Genomic DNA, 15,727 nt, shown 5'->3' on the forward strand with positions numbered 1-15,727 from the left:
GAATCCAAACCAGGCTCCAGGCAATGAGCTGTCCGCACAGAGCCCGACGCGGGGCTCGAACTCACAGACGACGAGATCATGACCTGAGCCGAAGTCAGACGCTTAACTGACTGAACCACCCAGGCACCCCTCATTTCCATTGTTTATAAGCTACCCAGTCTGTGGTATTTTGTTACAGCAGCTCAATGGTCTAAGACAAAGTCCTAAATAAATGGAAAGATATCCTGTATTCGCAGATTGGAAGACTTAATATTGTTAAGGTGTTAATACTATCTAAAGCTGTCAGTGGGTTCAGGGCATTCCCTACCAAAACCCTAATGGCCTTTTCTGGCAAAAATGGAAAGACAGATGCTAAAACCCATGGAACTGCAACCAACTTCAGCTAGGCAAACCAACGTTGAAAAGAAGAACAAAACTGGAGGACTCTCATTTCCAAGGTTCAAATCTCACTACAAAGTACTATCAAAAGCTTATGATCAAAACAGTGTAGCGGGGCGCCTGGGTGGCTCAGTCAGTTGAGCTTTGGCTCAGGTCACGATCTCACAGTTTGTGAGTTCAAGCACTGCATCAGGCTCGCTGCTGTCAGTGCACAGCCCACTTTGGATCCTCTGTCCCCTTCTCTGCCCCTACCCTGCTCGCACTCTTTCTCTCAAAAATAAACATTAAAAACAAAACACAACAAAAACAGTGTGGTATTGGTCTAAGGACAGGCATACAGAACGATGAAGTAGAAGAGTGTAGAAATAAACCCATATATCGGTGGCTGGCTGACTCTCAACAAAGGTGCCGTAACAGTGCAATGGGGAAGACCACAGTCTCTTCAAAGAATGGCGCTAGGGGCGCCTGGGTGGCGCAGTCGGTTAAGCGTCCGACTTCAGCCAGGTCACGATCTCACGGTCCGGGAGTTCGGGCCCCGCGTCGGGCTCTGGGCTGATGGCTCGGAGCCTGGAGCCTGTTTCCGATTCTGTGTCTCCCTCTCTCTCTGCCCCTCCCCCGTTCATGCTCTGTCTCTCTCTGTCCCCAAAATAAATAAACATTGAAAAAAAAATTAAAAAAAAAAAAAAAAAAAGAATGGCGCTGGGACAACTGAACATCCACACTTAAGTGAAGACTGGGTCCATATTTCACAGTATATAAAAAATATTTACTCAAAATGAATCTTCTACATTTAGCAGAAGATAAAATTTCAAATTCTTGAAAGAAAACAAAAGAGTATACATCAACAAAAAAGATCTCCAACAAACAACCTAACATGACACTTCAAGGAACAAGAAAAAATAAAAATAAAAAACTTGTCTTCACATTAGAAGAAAGACAAAAAGAAAAATTAAAGCAGGTATCTTCTTTGGAGAAATGTCTATTCATGCCTTCTGCCCATTTTTTTGATTGAATTATTTGGTTTTGGGCATTGAGTTTTACAAGTTCTCTACAAATTTTGGATACTGACCACTTATCAGATGTATCATTGGCAAATATCGTCTCCCATTCTGTAGGTTGCCTTTTAGTTTTTGTTGATGGTTTCCTTCACTGTGCAGAAGCTTTTTATTTTTATGTAGTCCCAATAGTTCATTTTTGCTTTCGTTTCCCTTGCCTCAGGAGACGTATTTTGAAAGAAGTTACTATAGCCAATGTCAATAAAGTTACTGCCTATGTTCTCTTTTAGGATTTTTATGGTTTACGGTCTCACTTTTAGGTATTTAATCCATTTTGAATTTATTTTTGTGTACAGAGTAAGAAAGTGGTCCAGTTTCATTCTTTTGCATGTAGCTGTCCAGTTTTCCCAACACCATTGTTGAAGAGATGGTCTTTTTCCTACTGGATATTCTTTCCTGTTATGTCAAAGACTGATTGACCATATAGCTGTCAGGCTTATTTCCAGATTTTCTATTCTGTTCTAGTGATCTATGTATCTATTTTTGTGCCAGTACCACACTGTTTTGATCACTACAGCTTTGTAATGTAACTTGAAGTCTGGAATTTCGATGCCTCCAGCTTTGCCTTTCTTTTTCAAGATTGCTTTGGCTGTTTAGGGTCTTTTGGGGTCCATACAAATTTAAGGATTGTTTCTTCTAGTTCTACGAAAAATGCTGTTGGTATTTTGATAGGGACTGCATTAAAAGTGTAGACTGCTTTGGGCAGTATAGACATTTTAACAATATTTGCTCTTCCAATCCAGAGGGGAGGTGGATGGGGGGATGGGCTAAATAGGTGATGGGGATTAAAAAGTGCACTTGTCATGATGAGCACCAGGTGATACATGGAAGTTGAATTACTAGGTTGTACACCTGAAACTAATATAACACTATGTGTTAACTAATTGGAATTAAATAAAAACTCAAAAGAAATTAAAGTAGAAATAAATGGAATAGGGAACAGGAAAAATAAAACAAATTATTAACAAAAAGAAGAGCTGGTTCTCTGAATTATTTTTTTTTATGTTTATTTCCTTTTGAGAGAGAGAGAGAGAGAGAAAGAGAGAGAGAGAGAGAGAGAGAGAAAGCATTAGTGGGGGAAGGGCAGAGAGAGAAGGAAGCACAGAATCTGAAGGAGGCTCCAGGCTCCATGCTGAGCTGTCAGCATAGAGTCCAACGGCTCAAACTCACGAATGGTGAGATCATGACATGGGCTGAAGTCAGATGATGCTTAACTGACTGAGCCACCCAGGTGCCCCCGGTTCTTTGAAAAAATAACAAAATGGATAACCTTTAGCTAGACAAGCAAAAAAAAAAAAAAAGAAAGAAAGACAGATCCCAAATAAATAAAATTATAAATGAATCTGGAGACATTACAACTGATACCAAAGAAATACAAAGGATCATTAAAGGTGGCTATGAATAACTATGTACCAAGAACTGGACAACCTAAAATAAATGGATCCATTCTTAAAAACATATAGCCTAAGAGGACTGAATCATTACAAAACAGAAAATCTGAACAGATCAACAACAAGTAGAGAATTGAATCTGTCACCAAGACCTCCCCAAACAGAAAAATACCAGGACCAGATAGCTTCACTGGCAAATTCTGCCCAATATTTTTAAAAACTCAATGCCAATCCTTCTCAAACTCTTTTAAAAAACTGAAGAAAAGGTAACATGCCCAAGAGCTCATTTTACATGGCCACTGTTATCCCTGATACCAAAGCCAGATACAGACACTACAAGAAAAAAACTACAGACCAATACCCCTGATGAATACAGAAGGAAAGATTCTCAACAAAACACCAGCAAGCCAACTTCAATAACACATTAAAAGCTTCATACCCCATGATCAAGTAGGAGTCATCTCTGGGATGCAAGGATGGTTCAACGTATGCAAATCAACAAGTATGATGCATCACGTGAATAGAATAAAAAAATCCTATGAGTATCCCAGTAGATGCAAAAGTGTTTGGCAAAATTCAATAGTCATTCACAATTACTGACCAACAAATCAGGTCAGAAGGAAAGTACTCCAACATATTAAAAGCCTACAGCTAACATCATACTCAATGGTAAAAGGTTGAAAGATTTTTCTCTAAGATCAAGAACAAGACAAGGAGGCCTATTCTCACCATTCCTATAGTAACGGTATTAGAAGTCCTGGCCCGAGCAATCAGGCAAGAGAAAGAAAAGGCATCTGAATCAAAATGGAATGAGTAAAAACGTCTGTGCCTGCAGATGATGCAATCATACGTACAGAAAATGCAAGAGACTCCACCAAAAAAATTGTTAGACCTAATAAATGAATTCAGTAATGCTGCAGAACACAAAATCAACATACAAACATAAATTTCATTTCTATACAGTAACAAGTTACTTTAAAAGAAATAAAGAAAACAATGCCACTTATAATAATATCAAAAACAACAATATAATTAGGAATAAATTTAAACAATAAGGTAAAAAGATCTGTACACTGAAGGCAGTAAGATATTGATAAGGAAACTAAAGACTCACAAATAAGTAGAAAGATATCCCAGGTTCATAAGGTTAAGAATCAACATTGTTAAAATGTCCATACAACCCAAAGCAATCTATGGATTCAATACAATCTTTATCAAGATTCCACCAGCATCCTTTACAGAAATATAAACACTCAAATTCTTATGGGACCACAAAGAATCCTGAATAACCAATGTACTTCAGGGAAAGAAAAAAACTGGAGGCAATACACTTCTAATTTCAATGTATATTACAAAGGTACGGTAATCAAAAGAGTATGGTACGGACATAAAACACGTATCTATGGAACCGAGTTGAGAGCCCAAGAAATAAACTCATGTATGTAAGGTCAAAGGAGCCAAGAATATTCAATGGAGAATAGGTAGTCTCTACAATAAATTGTACTGGGAAAACCAAACAGTCACATGCCAGAGAATTAAACTGGACTCTGATCTCACGCCAATCCCAACCATTAATTTGAACTGAAGATTTAAATGTAAGACCTAAACCATAAAATTCCCAGAAGAAAATATACAAAAAAGCTCCTTAGTGAACATGCCAATGACTTTATATGACAGCCGAAGCACAAGCAACGAAACCAAACCAAAACGTGGACCTATATCAAACTAGAAAACTTCTTCACAGTAGAGGAAACGATTGTGTGTAAGGATGTATCCATACAGACACAATGGAACAGCATTTATCTGTGAAGAAAAAGCAAATTCTACCATCTGCGACAAAGTAGATGGACCTTGAGGGCGTTGTGCTGAGTGAAATTAAGTCAAACAGAGAATGACAAATACTTCCATCTCATTTACATGTGGAATCTACAAAAACCACTCATAGGAACAGAGAACTGACTGGTGGATGCTGGGTTAGAGGGTAGGGCCTGAGGGAAATGGATGACGTTAGACCAAGGATACAAACTTCTAGTTAGAAGATGAATAAGCATATGGATATAATATAGAGCATGGTGAATACGGTTAACAATAAGGTATATTTGAAAGTTGCTATAAGAGCAGATTGTAAAAGTTCTCACCACGATAAAATAATAAGATAAAATAAACTGTAACTATGTGAGATGATGTGTTCACTTTACTGTGGTAATCATGTTGTAATATATATGTGTATCAAATCCTTATTCCTTACTTCTTCAACTTACATAATGTTAGGTATCAATTTATTTCAGTAAAGCTGGAAAAAGAAATACTGGACAAAGGACTTGAATATACTTTTCTCCAAAAAAGAATACACACAAATGGCTAGTAAGCACATGAAAAGGTGCTCGGCATCATTAGTCATTAGAGAAATGCATCTCAAGCCCACCGTGCCTTGTTTCCATTACCATCATTTTTCTCTTATGGGTTCAACTACACTTCCAAGGTTTTCTAAGGACTATTAAATGCCTAATAACAGCACCTATTAAATACACTGGGTAAAAGATCTCATGACTCATGAATGCTAACAGTGGGTCCTTGAAGAGCTGAAGAACCAGTCTAACTGTGATACTTTGTCTCAGCAGCTGCAGAATAACTTTCACAATTTTTCTGGAAAAGGAGAAAAGCAGTAAGGAAGATAAAAAAAAAAAAAAGACAGTGAAAATGGGGCTGAACTTCTCTTCTTCTTTTCCTGTAAAGCTTCACACCTCTCAGGTGTGTCTAAAAATTTAATCATAGATGTCCCCCCCCCCCCCAAAAAAAAAAGAGAGAGAGAGAGGAGTGAATACAAACACCAGCAGGAGAGGAATCAAGGACAGAGTAAAGAAGAAAGAAAGGAGTACGGCAAGCAAGATCATTTGAGATGGAAAGGGGACGGAGTCAATTGCCATGGGACCCAGTAAAATACACCGACAGTTATTCCAAAGTGTTCATTCATCAACAAGCCCTTTATATAAGTCTAAAATCAATTCCTCGAAATTCCTTGAAATTTCCAGAAAATACTGGGCCTCCACTCTGTGTTATTAGGAAAAGCACTGTAAGCTGTTAGAACGGTCCCTCTGATCTGATCTATATTAACTCATCTTATTGCACTTAGATGCTTTTTGCAAATTAAATCCTGTAGTCAAATATCAAGATAGGCATTTCCTTATACTAACCCCATTCTCTAATAAGTTACCACAGCAAGGTTTAGTTATTTGAGAGTGCAAAATTTTCACTGAGCACATAAATCAGTAGAATTTTATTTTGGGGCCTATCAGAACTAAGCCAGAGTAGAGAACATGAAAAGTATTCAGATCTATAATATTTACATTCTAAAAATGTTGTTGGTAATTCACATGTCTTTAAAATTTGCTATTCGTTTTCTGTAAAGAACTGTGTTTACTTACCTGAAAATGTAAAGAACAATTCATTCTGCAAACCAGCTCTTTGCATTTTAACATGATGGCATTCAGACTTCAGTAAAGAAACCTCACATGAAAGGTCAAGAACCAATTTGCTTAAAATCTGAAGAAGTTTCTTCTCAAAAGAAATATTATAAATACTATTGCAAGGAGCTGCATGATATCGAGCCGTGAACTGGTAATAATAATGAGGCTCACGATAAGCTGTAAAAAATTAAACAGAATAACACAAAAGCGGTTATTTAAGCAATTCAAATGCATTGCAACTACTCAAGCGAAATCATTACTTGGAAGAAGTTCATAGTATTTTTATATCCATCCTGAGGAAACTGAGGGATACGGGGGTTATGTCACACTCCCATGCCTATGGTGTCAAAACTAAGATTCTAACCGAGAAACCTGCCCCAGACTCTACGCCCTTAACCAATATATTATTCTTCCTCAAACTTAGGAATGAAAGTTCTCTTAATATTCATCTTAGAATAAACTATAGTCATATAATTACCAGCTATAAGCAACAAATAGTATGTTTCTCATAAATCTACCAGTTTTATCGAGTGCCATTACAATATCTGAAATGGGGAACGTTTTTCCTGCCCATTTCAATATATAACTGAAATGACACAAAAAAATAAAGATGATAAGAAATCCATAACAATTACATATATTATGTAACCACATGCTCTGACACAAAGAAATCAAAATCCAAATCAACAATTAAAATCCATCAAACACAGCTTGGAGCCTGGAACCTGCTTTTGGATTCTGTCTCTCTCTCTCTCTCTCTCTGCCCCTCACCTGCTCATGTTCTATCTCTGTCTCAAAAATAAACATTAAAAAAAATTTTTTTTAATAAATAAAATCCGTCAAACATTTGAAAACAAACTACTACTAAATAACAAATGGTACATCTAATAAAGTAATGACTATTAAAAATATTATTAAAACAATTATAGTAGCAGGACATGAGAGCTGGAGAAACAGAAGCCCACATCCCAATGAAAAATAACGTAAATTATTTTTAAAAAACAACCATTTATAATCTCTGAAAATGGTCCTAATGCAAGCAGAAAGAGAGAGGGGTTCCCAGAAAAAGAACGACAGTTTCCGAGATGTGTGAAAAGTTATTTTAGGCCCTGCTGGCCTAGGAAAGAGTGTAGGAACTAACAGGCCAGGAGACAGTCTAATGATTGCTGAGGGAGCATCAGGCGAGCTGACACCCGGCAAACATCCCCCACCCCCAGTAAGGTGGGCTCTGCGCGACATTCCTGGGCACTCCTGACTGCCCAAGAACAAATGAAAGGGAAAAAACAATTTAACTGATAAGCGATCACAGTCACGCAGGACATGAGTCTCCACCAGTTTACAAATACCTTAGTAAATGACAAGAAAAAGGCAATCCTATCAATAGCCTAATCTCCAGAAACCCATAGACTTAGTTTCCTGGAGCCCCAACATCACCCTCCTCTCCACAGTGATGTGGGAAACAAAGACAAGAAGGAAATGGTAAATAAAATAAAATTTTTTTTTATTTTATTTATTTTTTTTTACGTTTATTCCTTTTTTTGATAAAGACAGAGAGTGAGTGGGGGAAGGGCAGAGAGAGAGTGAGACACAGAATCCGAAGTAGGCTCCAGGCTCCGAACTGACAGGATAGAGTCTGATGCGGGGCTTGAACGCACGGGCCGTGAGATCATGACCTGAGCCGAAGTCGGACGCCCAACTGACTGAGCCACCCAGGTGCCCCCAATTAAATTTCTTTATAACCCACTGACAATATTTAATGTTTCTCAAATGTTACACATATTTTTCAATAGTATAGCCTATTGACAAATATTTGAGACAGGCAGAATAAAACATTCCTCCAATAAACTCCCAACTGTCTTAATGTTAATGCCTTCCTGGAGGGAAAACAGCCTTAGCCTGACAACAGCAAGGCCTCAGGGACATTATGAGTCCTCTTTAGCACATCGAAGTCCTTCTGGAGGCCTCTATAGAACCAGTCAATCCTCATAAACCCAGTGCAGCTCTTTCTGCCCCCGGGTCCTGTCCCCGTGCTTTAATAAAACCACCTTTTTGCACCAAAGACATCTCCAGAATTCTTCTTGGCCAACAGCTCCGAACCACCATCACTCCAAAACCGCACCAATATCAGCGACAATAAATAGGTGATAAAACTCCCGGTGCTAGTTAGTTCTGACAAATATCTCAATTAATTATGAGCGGACAGCAGTTCACTGCATTTTATTCCATCACCAGCTTTTAAAAGAATCGACATAAAACGTCAAAGCTGAAAAACAGCTAAGAGACGGAGTCCAAAGCCACTCATTTTGTGGACTTGCAAACTATTGGCGGGGAATGCCAAGCGATTTAAACACACTTTTGGGTGGCAGTAGGGGAGATGAGGCACCACCAAAGAGGTGAAATGCCATTTGCCTGCCAACACAATCCTAGACCAATCCACAGGCTGGTGGCTGAGGCGCCGGTTGGGGAGGAAAAAGTGTGCACAAACTAGGGCAGACTAAACATGTTCTTGTACTAAACAGAGCCAGAAGATATTCATAAACTATTATCTACTATTCTTTTCTGATAACGGAAATACTGTCGATAGGAAGACAAGCAAAAAATCTGTACACAAACAAAAACAAACCCATATTTTAAAACTCCCCGTGCAGACTCAAAAGTGAAGCCTGACCCGCCTCACACGCTTCAGGTACCTTTGCGGGATCTAAAGCCCTCCGAGTGCTCAGATTCTGGACCCACCAAAGCCAGAGAACTGAGGAAGCCGCTGGCCCTGGTGACTTACCCCAATTCTGGGAGACCCTGCTTTGGGAAAGATCCCCAATGTTCTCCTTACTTGTTGCTAGTAAAACCCTTCCTTTTCCTATTCTTGGCTCAGTTGTGCCTTTAGGCTCAACACCCACCAAGAGGGGAACTGAGTTTTGGGGGACATTAGGACAAAGAGAAAAGTGAAAAAATATTTATTCAAAAAAATCTCCTAACAGTCAGTAAGAACAGGGAGTCCGGGGTGGTGAACCCAGACCTTCCACCTCCCTCCCCTCTCGGCCCAGTGAGATGGAAAGCACTCCAGACTGGGCAGATGAGAATGTGGGGCGCCCTCTTCCCCAGCCCCCAGACAGCGGCCCCCCCAGGAGGGGCAGGGGGGGTCGGCACTTCTCCTGCCAAGCGGAACTACCTGCTCCCGGCGGGAAGGTGCAGGTGAGTATGGCTGAGACAGCTGGGAGGGGATGACTCCCTTCTTCCACTGGCCAGCACTTCATGCCATGGAGGCTTGACACTGGCTGTGGCAATGCTGACAATGCCCCCCGGGGGCCCTCGCTGCCCTTGACTGCCCTGGCCCAGTTCACGGTGAGGGGTCCACAGCTGGAGCAGCAAACCCAGGGGTCCCAGAGATGCTGCTGCTACCCCTCCCCGGCTACAGCAGGGGGGCACTCGTGTCCTCACCCCAGCTCCAGACTGCGGGTCAGGTGGGAGGATGTGCCAGGGGGCAGGAGCAGGCGGGAGAGCAGAGAGCTCAGAATCTCTTCTGGAAGGAACAGGCATCACTGGAGATAAAGTGCCAGGAAGCTGGAACCTCGGGGCAGTCTCAAAAACCCAGGAGGTCTGGGGAAAGACGGTGGGGAGGTGACTTATAGACTCCCTGGGGGGGGGGGGGGCAGGTGAACTGCACGAAGGCTGCCTAGTCTGTCAGACAGCAGCTCCGGAAGTCTATGCTGCAAGCAACAATCCTGGGGTCAGAGAGAGTCTCAAACACTGACCAGGGGAATATCCCCTCAAAGGAAGGCATACTTCACTGGATCAGCCTTCAGAGGAATTTATGCCCAGGGCATTGCTAAAAACTAACTGCTGCCATTCCTAAAACAAACTAGGGGCTGAGGGTGGGGGGCTTCACATTATGGTGAGTGAGGAGCAAACTTCATGGAAGTGATCTAGACACTTGCGAACTTCATGGAAATGATCTAGGCACTTGCTAAACAAACATCAAATAATTACAAGCCTGGGGAGGGCGGCAGGTTCCAGGCTATCTAAAAAGTCCAGGTTCTGAAAAAAATTTGAGTCAAGCAAGGAAACAGGAAAGAATGACTCATGTCCTGGAAAAAAGTAGGAAACAGTAACCACTTGCGAGAATGATCAGATGTGGGATTTAAAAGATAAAGATTTCAAAGCATCCGTTATGAATATGTTAAAATAACGAAAGGAAATTATGATTAAAGAAGGAAGGTATAATGAGAATTTCACATAACTAATATTTGTAAAGTTTGAAATTATAAAAAATGAACGAAGTGCACATTCTGCAGTTGAAAAATGAAAGCACTGAAAAGAAAAATGGACTCAGGGGCTCAAGAGAGGATTGTGATCTGGCAGAAGAAGGAATCAGCTAAAAGCAGTTCTTCAGATTAGAGTGAAAGAACATGGCCATAGTCAGTAATCGGAATCCACACCAAAAACAGTGTTCCAGTAAAGGTAATTATGTCATTACAAAGACAGAATAAGTGCATATTTCTTCTACTTTTTTCCTTTTACTGATAGAAAAAGCAACTGTGTAAAGGATTTGTGTATGATGTTCCACTGGTCCCCTACACTGGGCCAAGGAAACGACTACAGGTGGTAACTTGAATACATGGGAACAAATGAAGAGAATAAAAAATGAGCAACAAAAAAGCTAGTAAGCTATAAACCTACAAACACACTTGCTCTCCTTTCTGTTTCTGGCTTTTCAGAAACACATAACACTATGCAAAATAAGAGCTATCTATTGATAGTTGTGTAACATTTACAAATATAACACGCATAATATTTATACCACAAAAAGCAGAGAAAAGGAATATGTATATGTAAGAGTAACTTTTCTACATCTCAGTGGAATTTAGTATAAATGTCAAGCTGACTCTGTAAGGTAGGTTAAGATGTATGTGGTAATCCTCAGAACAATCAGGAAATAAAACTCAAATACAAAGTGAAAAATCACTACTTAAAATGCTACATTAAGAATTAATCTTTTAATTCCAAAGAATTCATGCGAAATACAGGAACGCACATGAAGCAAAAAATAAAACAGCAGAGTATATCTAATGATATAAAAATGACATTAAATGTAAAGGAATGACACTATCCAGTCAAAAATGATACTGTCTAGTCTCTTCACAGACTGTGAAACTGGATTGAAAAAGCAGTATCAACTATCTGGTGGCTACATGAGACACACTTTATATTTAAAAAAATACAAACTGATAGAAAGTAGTAACGTGAAAGATGATATACTATGCATACAGAAAACACAAGAAAGCAGAAGTGGCTATACAATTATCAGGTAAGAGAGACTTTAGACGAAACAAACAAACAAAAAGGAACATTTTATTAGAAGGGAAAATCCTTCAGTAAGACAGAACAATTATAAACATAGACACACCTAAGAACAATGTACCAAAACAAACCAAAAACTGACAAATAAAAAAAGAAACAGACAACAATTATTAGTTGGGGATTTCAACACCCACTTACAATAATAGATACAACAACTAGGCAGAAGATCAACATAGAAATACAAGTCCTGGGTAGTGTCATGAACAAACAGACCTAACAAGTATCTACAGATCTCCACCCAAAACAGCAGAATACACATTCTTCTGGAGTGCTCATGGCACACACTCAAATACTCAAAGATGTTGCAGATACTGCACTACAAATCTCAATAAACTTAAAAGGATTGAAATACAAAGTATTGTCTCTAAAATGGAATAAAATTAGAGTGAGAGAGAAATTTGAGACACTTACAGAGACACAGAAATCAAACAATAGCATCCTAAATAACCAGTATGTCAAATAAGGAAATCAAGAGCAGTTAGAAAATATCTTGATATAAATTAAAATAAAGACAAAATCAATGGGATGCAATTAAAGCAGTACTTAGCAGTGTGTGTGTGTGTGTGTGTGCGCGCGCACGCGCGTGTGTACATATAATGTGCTTTTATCACAAAAGAAAGATCTCAAATCAGTAATCTAACCTTTAACCTTATGGCACTGGAAAAAAATGAGAAAACTAAACCTAAAGCAAACAGAAGGAAGAAAATTATTATTATTTAAATAATAAAATGTAGAGCAGAGATTAATGGTATAGTGAAAAGAAAAACAATAGAAGCAATGAAACAAACCTAGTTTTTTGAAGAAATGAACAAAATTGATAAACCTTTAGCTAAAGTAATCAAGAAAAATAGAGAAGATTCAAATTCTCAAAACCAGAAATGAAAGAAACAGCATTATTGCAGAATTACTCTGACCTTACAAAATAAAAAATTACTACAAAGGGACACTATGAACAACTGTATGCCAATAATTAGCTTAGATAAAATAGAAAAATCCTAGAAAGACACAAACTATTAAAACTGACTCAATAAAAACACAGAAGATCTAAACAGAGCTACAATAAACAAAGAGAATTAATAACCAGTATATATACACATACATACGTGTATGTATATAGAGTGAAGAAAAACCAAAGTCCAGATGTCTTCACTCAAGAATTCTAGAAAATATTTTAAGAAATGTCAACAATTTTAAATTAACTCTTCCAAAATCAAAAGAGGAAGAAAAACTTCCCAACTCATACTATGAGTCTAGTATTACCCTGATAGCAAAACCACACAAAAGAGATACCACAAGAAAACTATGGACCAATGTCTTATGAACACAGATGCCAAAAACTTTTAACAAAACACTAGAAAACTGAATCCTACAGCATAGTGAAAGAATTATACATCGTGACCAAGTGGGATTTATCTATTCTAGAAATGCAAGGTTGGTTTAACATTTGTAAACCAATTAATGTAATATATCAATAACACACAAAACAAAAACCACATAATTATCAGTTAATGCAGACAAAAAGCACTTGACAAAATCCAACACCCTCACACACACACACACACACACACACACACACACAATCAACAAACTTGGAATGGAAGGAAACTTCCTCAACCTCCCCTCAAGGGAACCTACATAAGAACTACAGCTAATATCACATTTACAATCAAGGCAAAGATGTCTGCTTTCACCACTCTTATTCAGCAAATTATTAGAAGTCCTAGTCACCATAATAAGAAAAATAAGGCATACAAATTGAAAAATAAATAAATAAAACAAAACTGTCCGTCTGTGCTTATGACATGACTGTCTCACAGAGAATCTACAAAATAAAAAGATTCTAGAACTATTAACTAACCTTATGTTAAAATGGCAGGTTATAAGATTAAGATACAAGTAATAATTCATTTGCTATATATCAACAATAAGCATGTGGAATCCAAAATTTAAAACCTAATACTATTTAAAATTGCTCCAAAGAACAAAATAATATACTTAGGTACATACTGAACACATACATGAAAGAAATAAAAATAGAAAAATAATAGATGTAAGAAATGAAGAACGACTTAAGTAAATGGAGATAAACCATGTTCATGGATTGAAACACTTACTATAGGAGAGGTGGCAATTTCCCCCCAAATTTATCTATAGAGTAATTCCCATAGAAATTCCCACATGTAATTCCCATAGAAATTCCAGCAGGACACTTTGTAGACACATTCAAGATTATTCTAAAATTTATATGGAAAGGGGCAGGCCCAAAAAACACAAAAACAATCTTCATAAAAATGAATAGTAGGAGAATTAGAATTACTTTACCTTATATTGAATGTTTCTATACAGTTATAGTAATTAATTAATTAATGTGATACTGGCAGAGGGACAGACCTATTAATTAATGGAAGAAATTAGAGAACCCAGAAATACTCTCACAAATATTCTCAACTGGTTTTTGACAAAGGTACAAAAACAATCCATCAAAGGAAGAACAGTCTTTGCAAGAAACGAAGCTGGTGCAAGTGGATATCCACCTATAAACAATTTAAACCTCACGCCTCATACAAAAAACAACTGAAAATGCATTAACATTAAAAGTGACATTGTCAGGCTTTAGGAAAAAATAGGACGATGCTTAATAACCAAGTTTGATAAACCAGACCTCAAGAAACTGAAATACTTTAGCTCTACTCCAAATTATAAGACATTAAGAAACTGAAGAAGACAAATAAATGAAAATATATTCCACGTACATGGGATTATAATAATCAATACTGCTAAGATGTTCACACTACCCAAATCAATGTGATTCAATAAAATCCCTATCAGAATTACAATGATGCTTCTTACAGAAATAGAACAAACAATCCTAAGACCCCATATAGCCAAAGCAATCTCAAGAAAGAAGAACAAAGCTGGAGGCATCATCATGCTCCCTGATTTCAAACACTATTACGAAGCTACAGTAATGTAAAAAGTATGGTATAGAGCTACAGACCAACAGAACAGAGAGCCCAGAAATAAATCCACATAGGGAGTCAATTAATTTTACAACAAAAGAGCCAACAACATACAATGACGGAAGGTTGGTCTCTTCAAAAAATGGTGCTGGAAACTGGACATGCACATAGAAAAGAATGAAGCTGGATCACTATCTTATACTACACACAAGAATTAACTTGAAATGGATTAAAGAACTGAAGGTAAAACCTGAAACCATAAAACTCCTAGAAAAGAATATAGGTGATAAGTACCTTTGCAAGTTTTTTAACCTGACACCAAGAGTAAAAGCAACAAAAGCAAAAATAAACAAGTGAAACTATATTATACTAGAGAGCTTCTGCAAAGCAAAGAAAATAATCCACAAAATAAAAAAGGCATCCTACTGAGTAGAAGAAAACTTCTGTAAATCATGTATCAGATAAGCAGTTACTATCCAAAATCTATAAAGACCTTATACAAACTAACAGCAAAAACACAAACAATCCAATTTAAAATAGGCAAAAGATCTAAATAGACATTTTTCCAAAGAAATACAGATGGCCAGCAGGTACATGAAAAAGTGCTCAACATCATTATCAGGGAAATGCACCTGTTAGAATGACTGTTACCAACCAAAAAAAAAAAAAAAAAAAAAAAAAAAAAAAAAACCCCAAACAAACAAACAAAAACAAAAACAAAAAGTAATGAGTACTGGAAAGGATGTGGGAAAAAGAGAACCCTTGCATACTGTTTGGTGGTAAACTGGTGCAGCCACTACGGAAAACAGTACGGAGGTTCCTCAAAAAACTAAAACTGAACAACCATATGGTCCAGAAATTCTACTTCTGGATATTTATCCCTCCCCCCCCCCAAAACCCACAAAAAAGCACTAACTCAAAAGGACATATGCACCCCCATATTCACTGCAGCACTATTGACAGTAGCCAACTGTGTCCCCTGCTGATTGAATGGCTAAAGAAATTGTGGGCCGCGTGTGCATGTGTGCGGCAACACGGATGGACTTTGAGGGCTTTATAAGTTAAGTGAAGTAAGTCAGACGGAGAAAGACAAATACTGTATGATTTCTTTTCTATGT

General features: G+C 38.0%; 1 protein-coding gene across 2 annotated transcripts in view; it reads right to left on the reverse strand.

Moving 5' to 3' along the window:
* Positions 1–15,727, reverse strand: part of LOC122487664 (zona pellucida binding protein) — a 113,697-nt gene that overhangs the window by 74,053 nt on the left and 23,917 nt on the right. For both annotated transcript variants that reach the window (XM_043588440.1, XM_043588439.1), the window contains one exon: positions 6,250–6,468. In XM_043588440.1, the coding sequence (XP_043444375.1) occupies positions 6,250–6,468 (219 nt within the window). The remainder of the gene's footprint in view (positions 1–6,249; positions 6,469–15,727) is intronic.

The sequence above is a fragment of the Prionailurus bengalensis genome, chromosome A2 (genome assembly GCF_016509475.1).
Source record: "Prionailurus bengalensis isolate Pbe53 chromosome A2, Fcat_Pben_1.1_paternal_pri, whole genome shotgun sequence".
Lineage (NCBI taxonomy): Eukaryota > Metazoa > Chordata > Mammalia > Carnivora > Felidae > Prionailurus > Prionailurus bengalensis.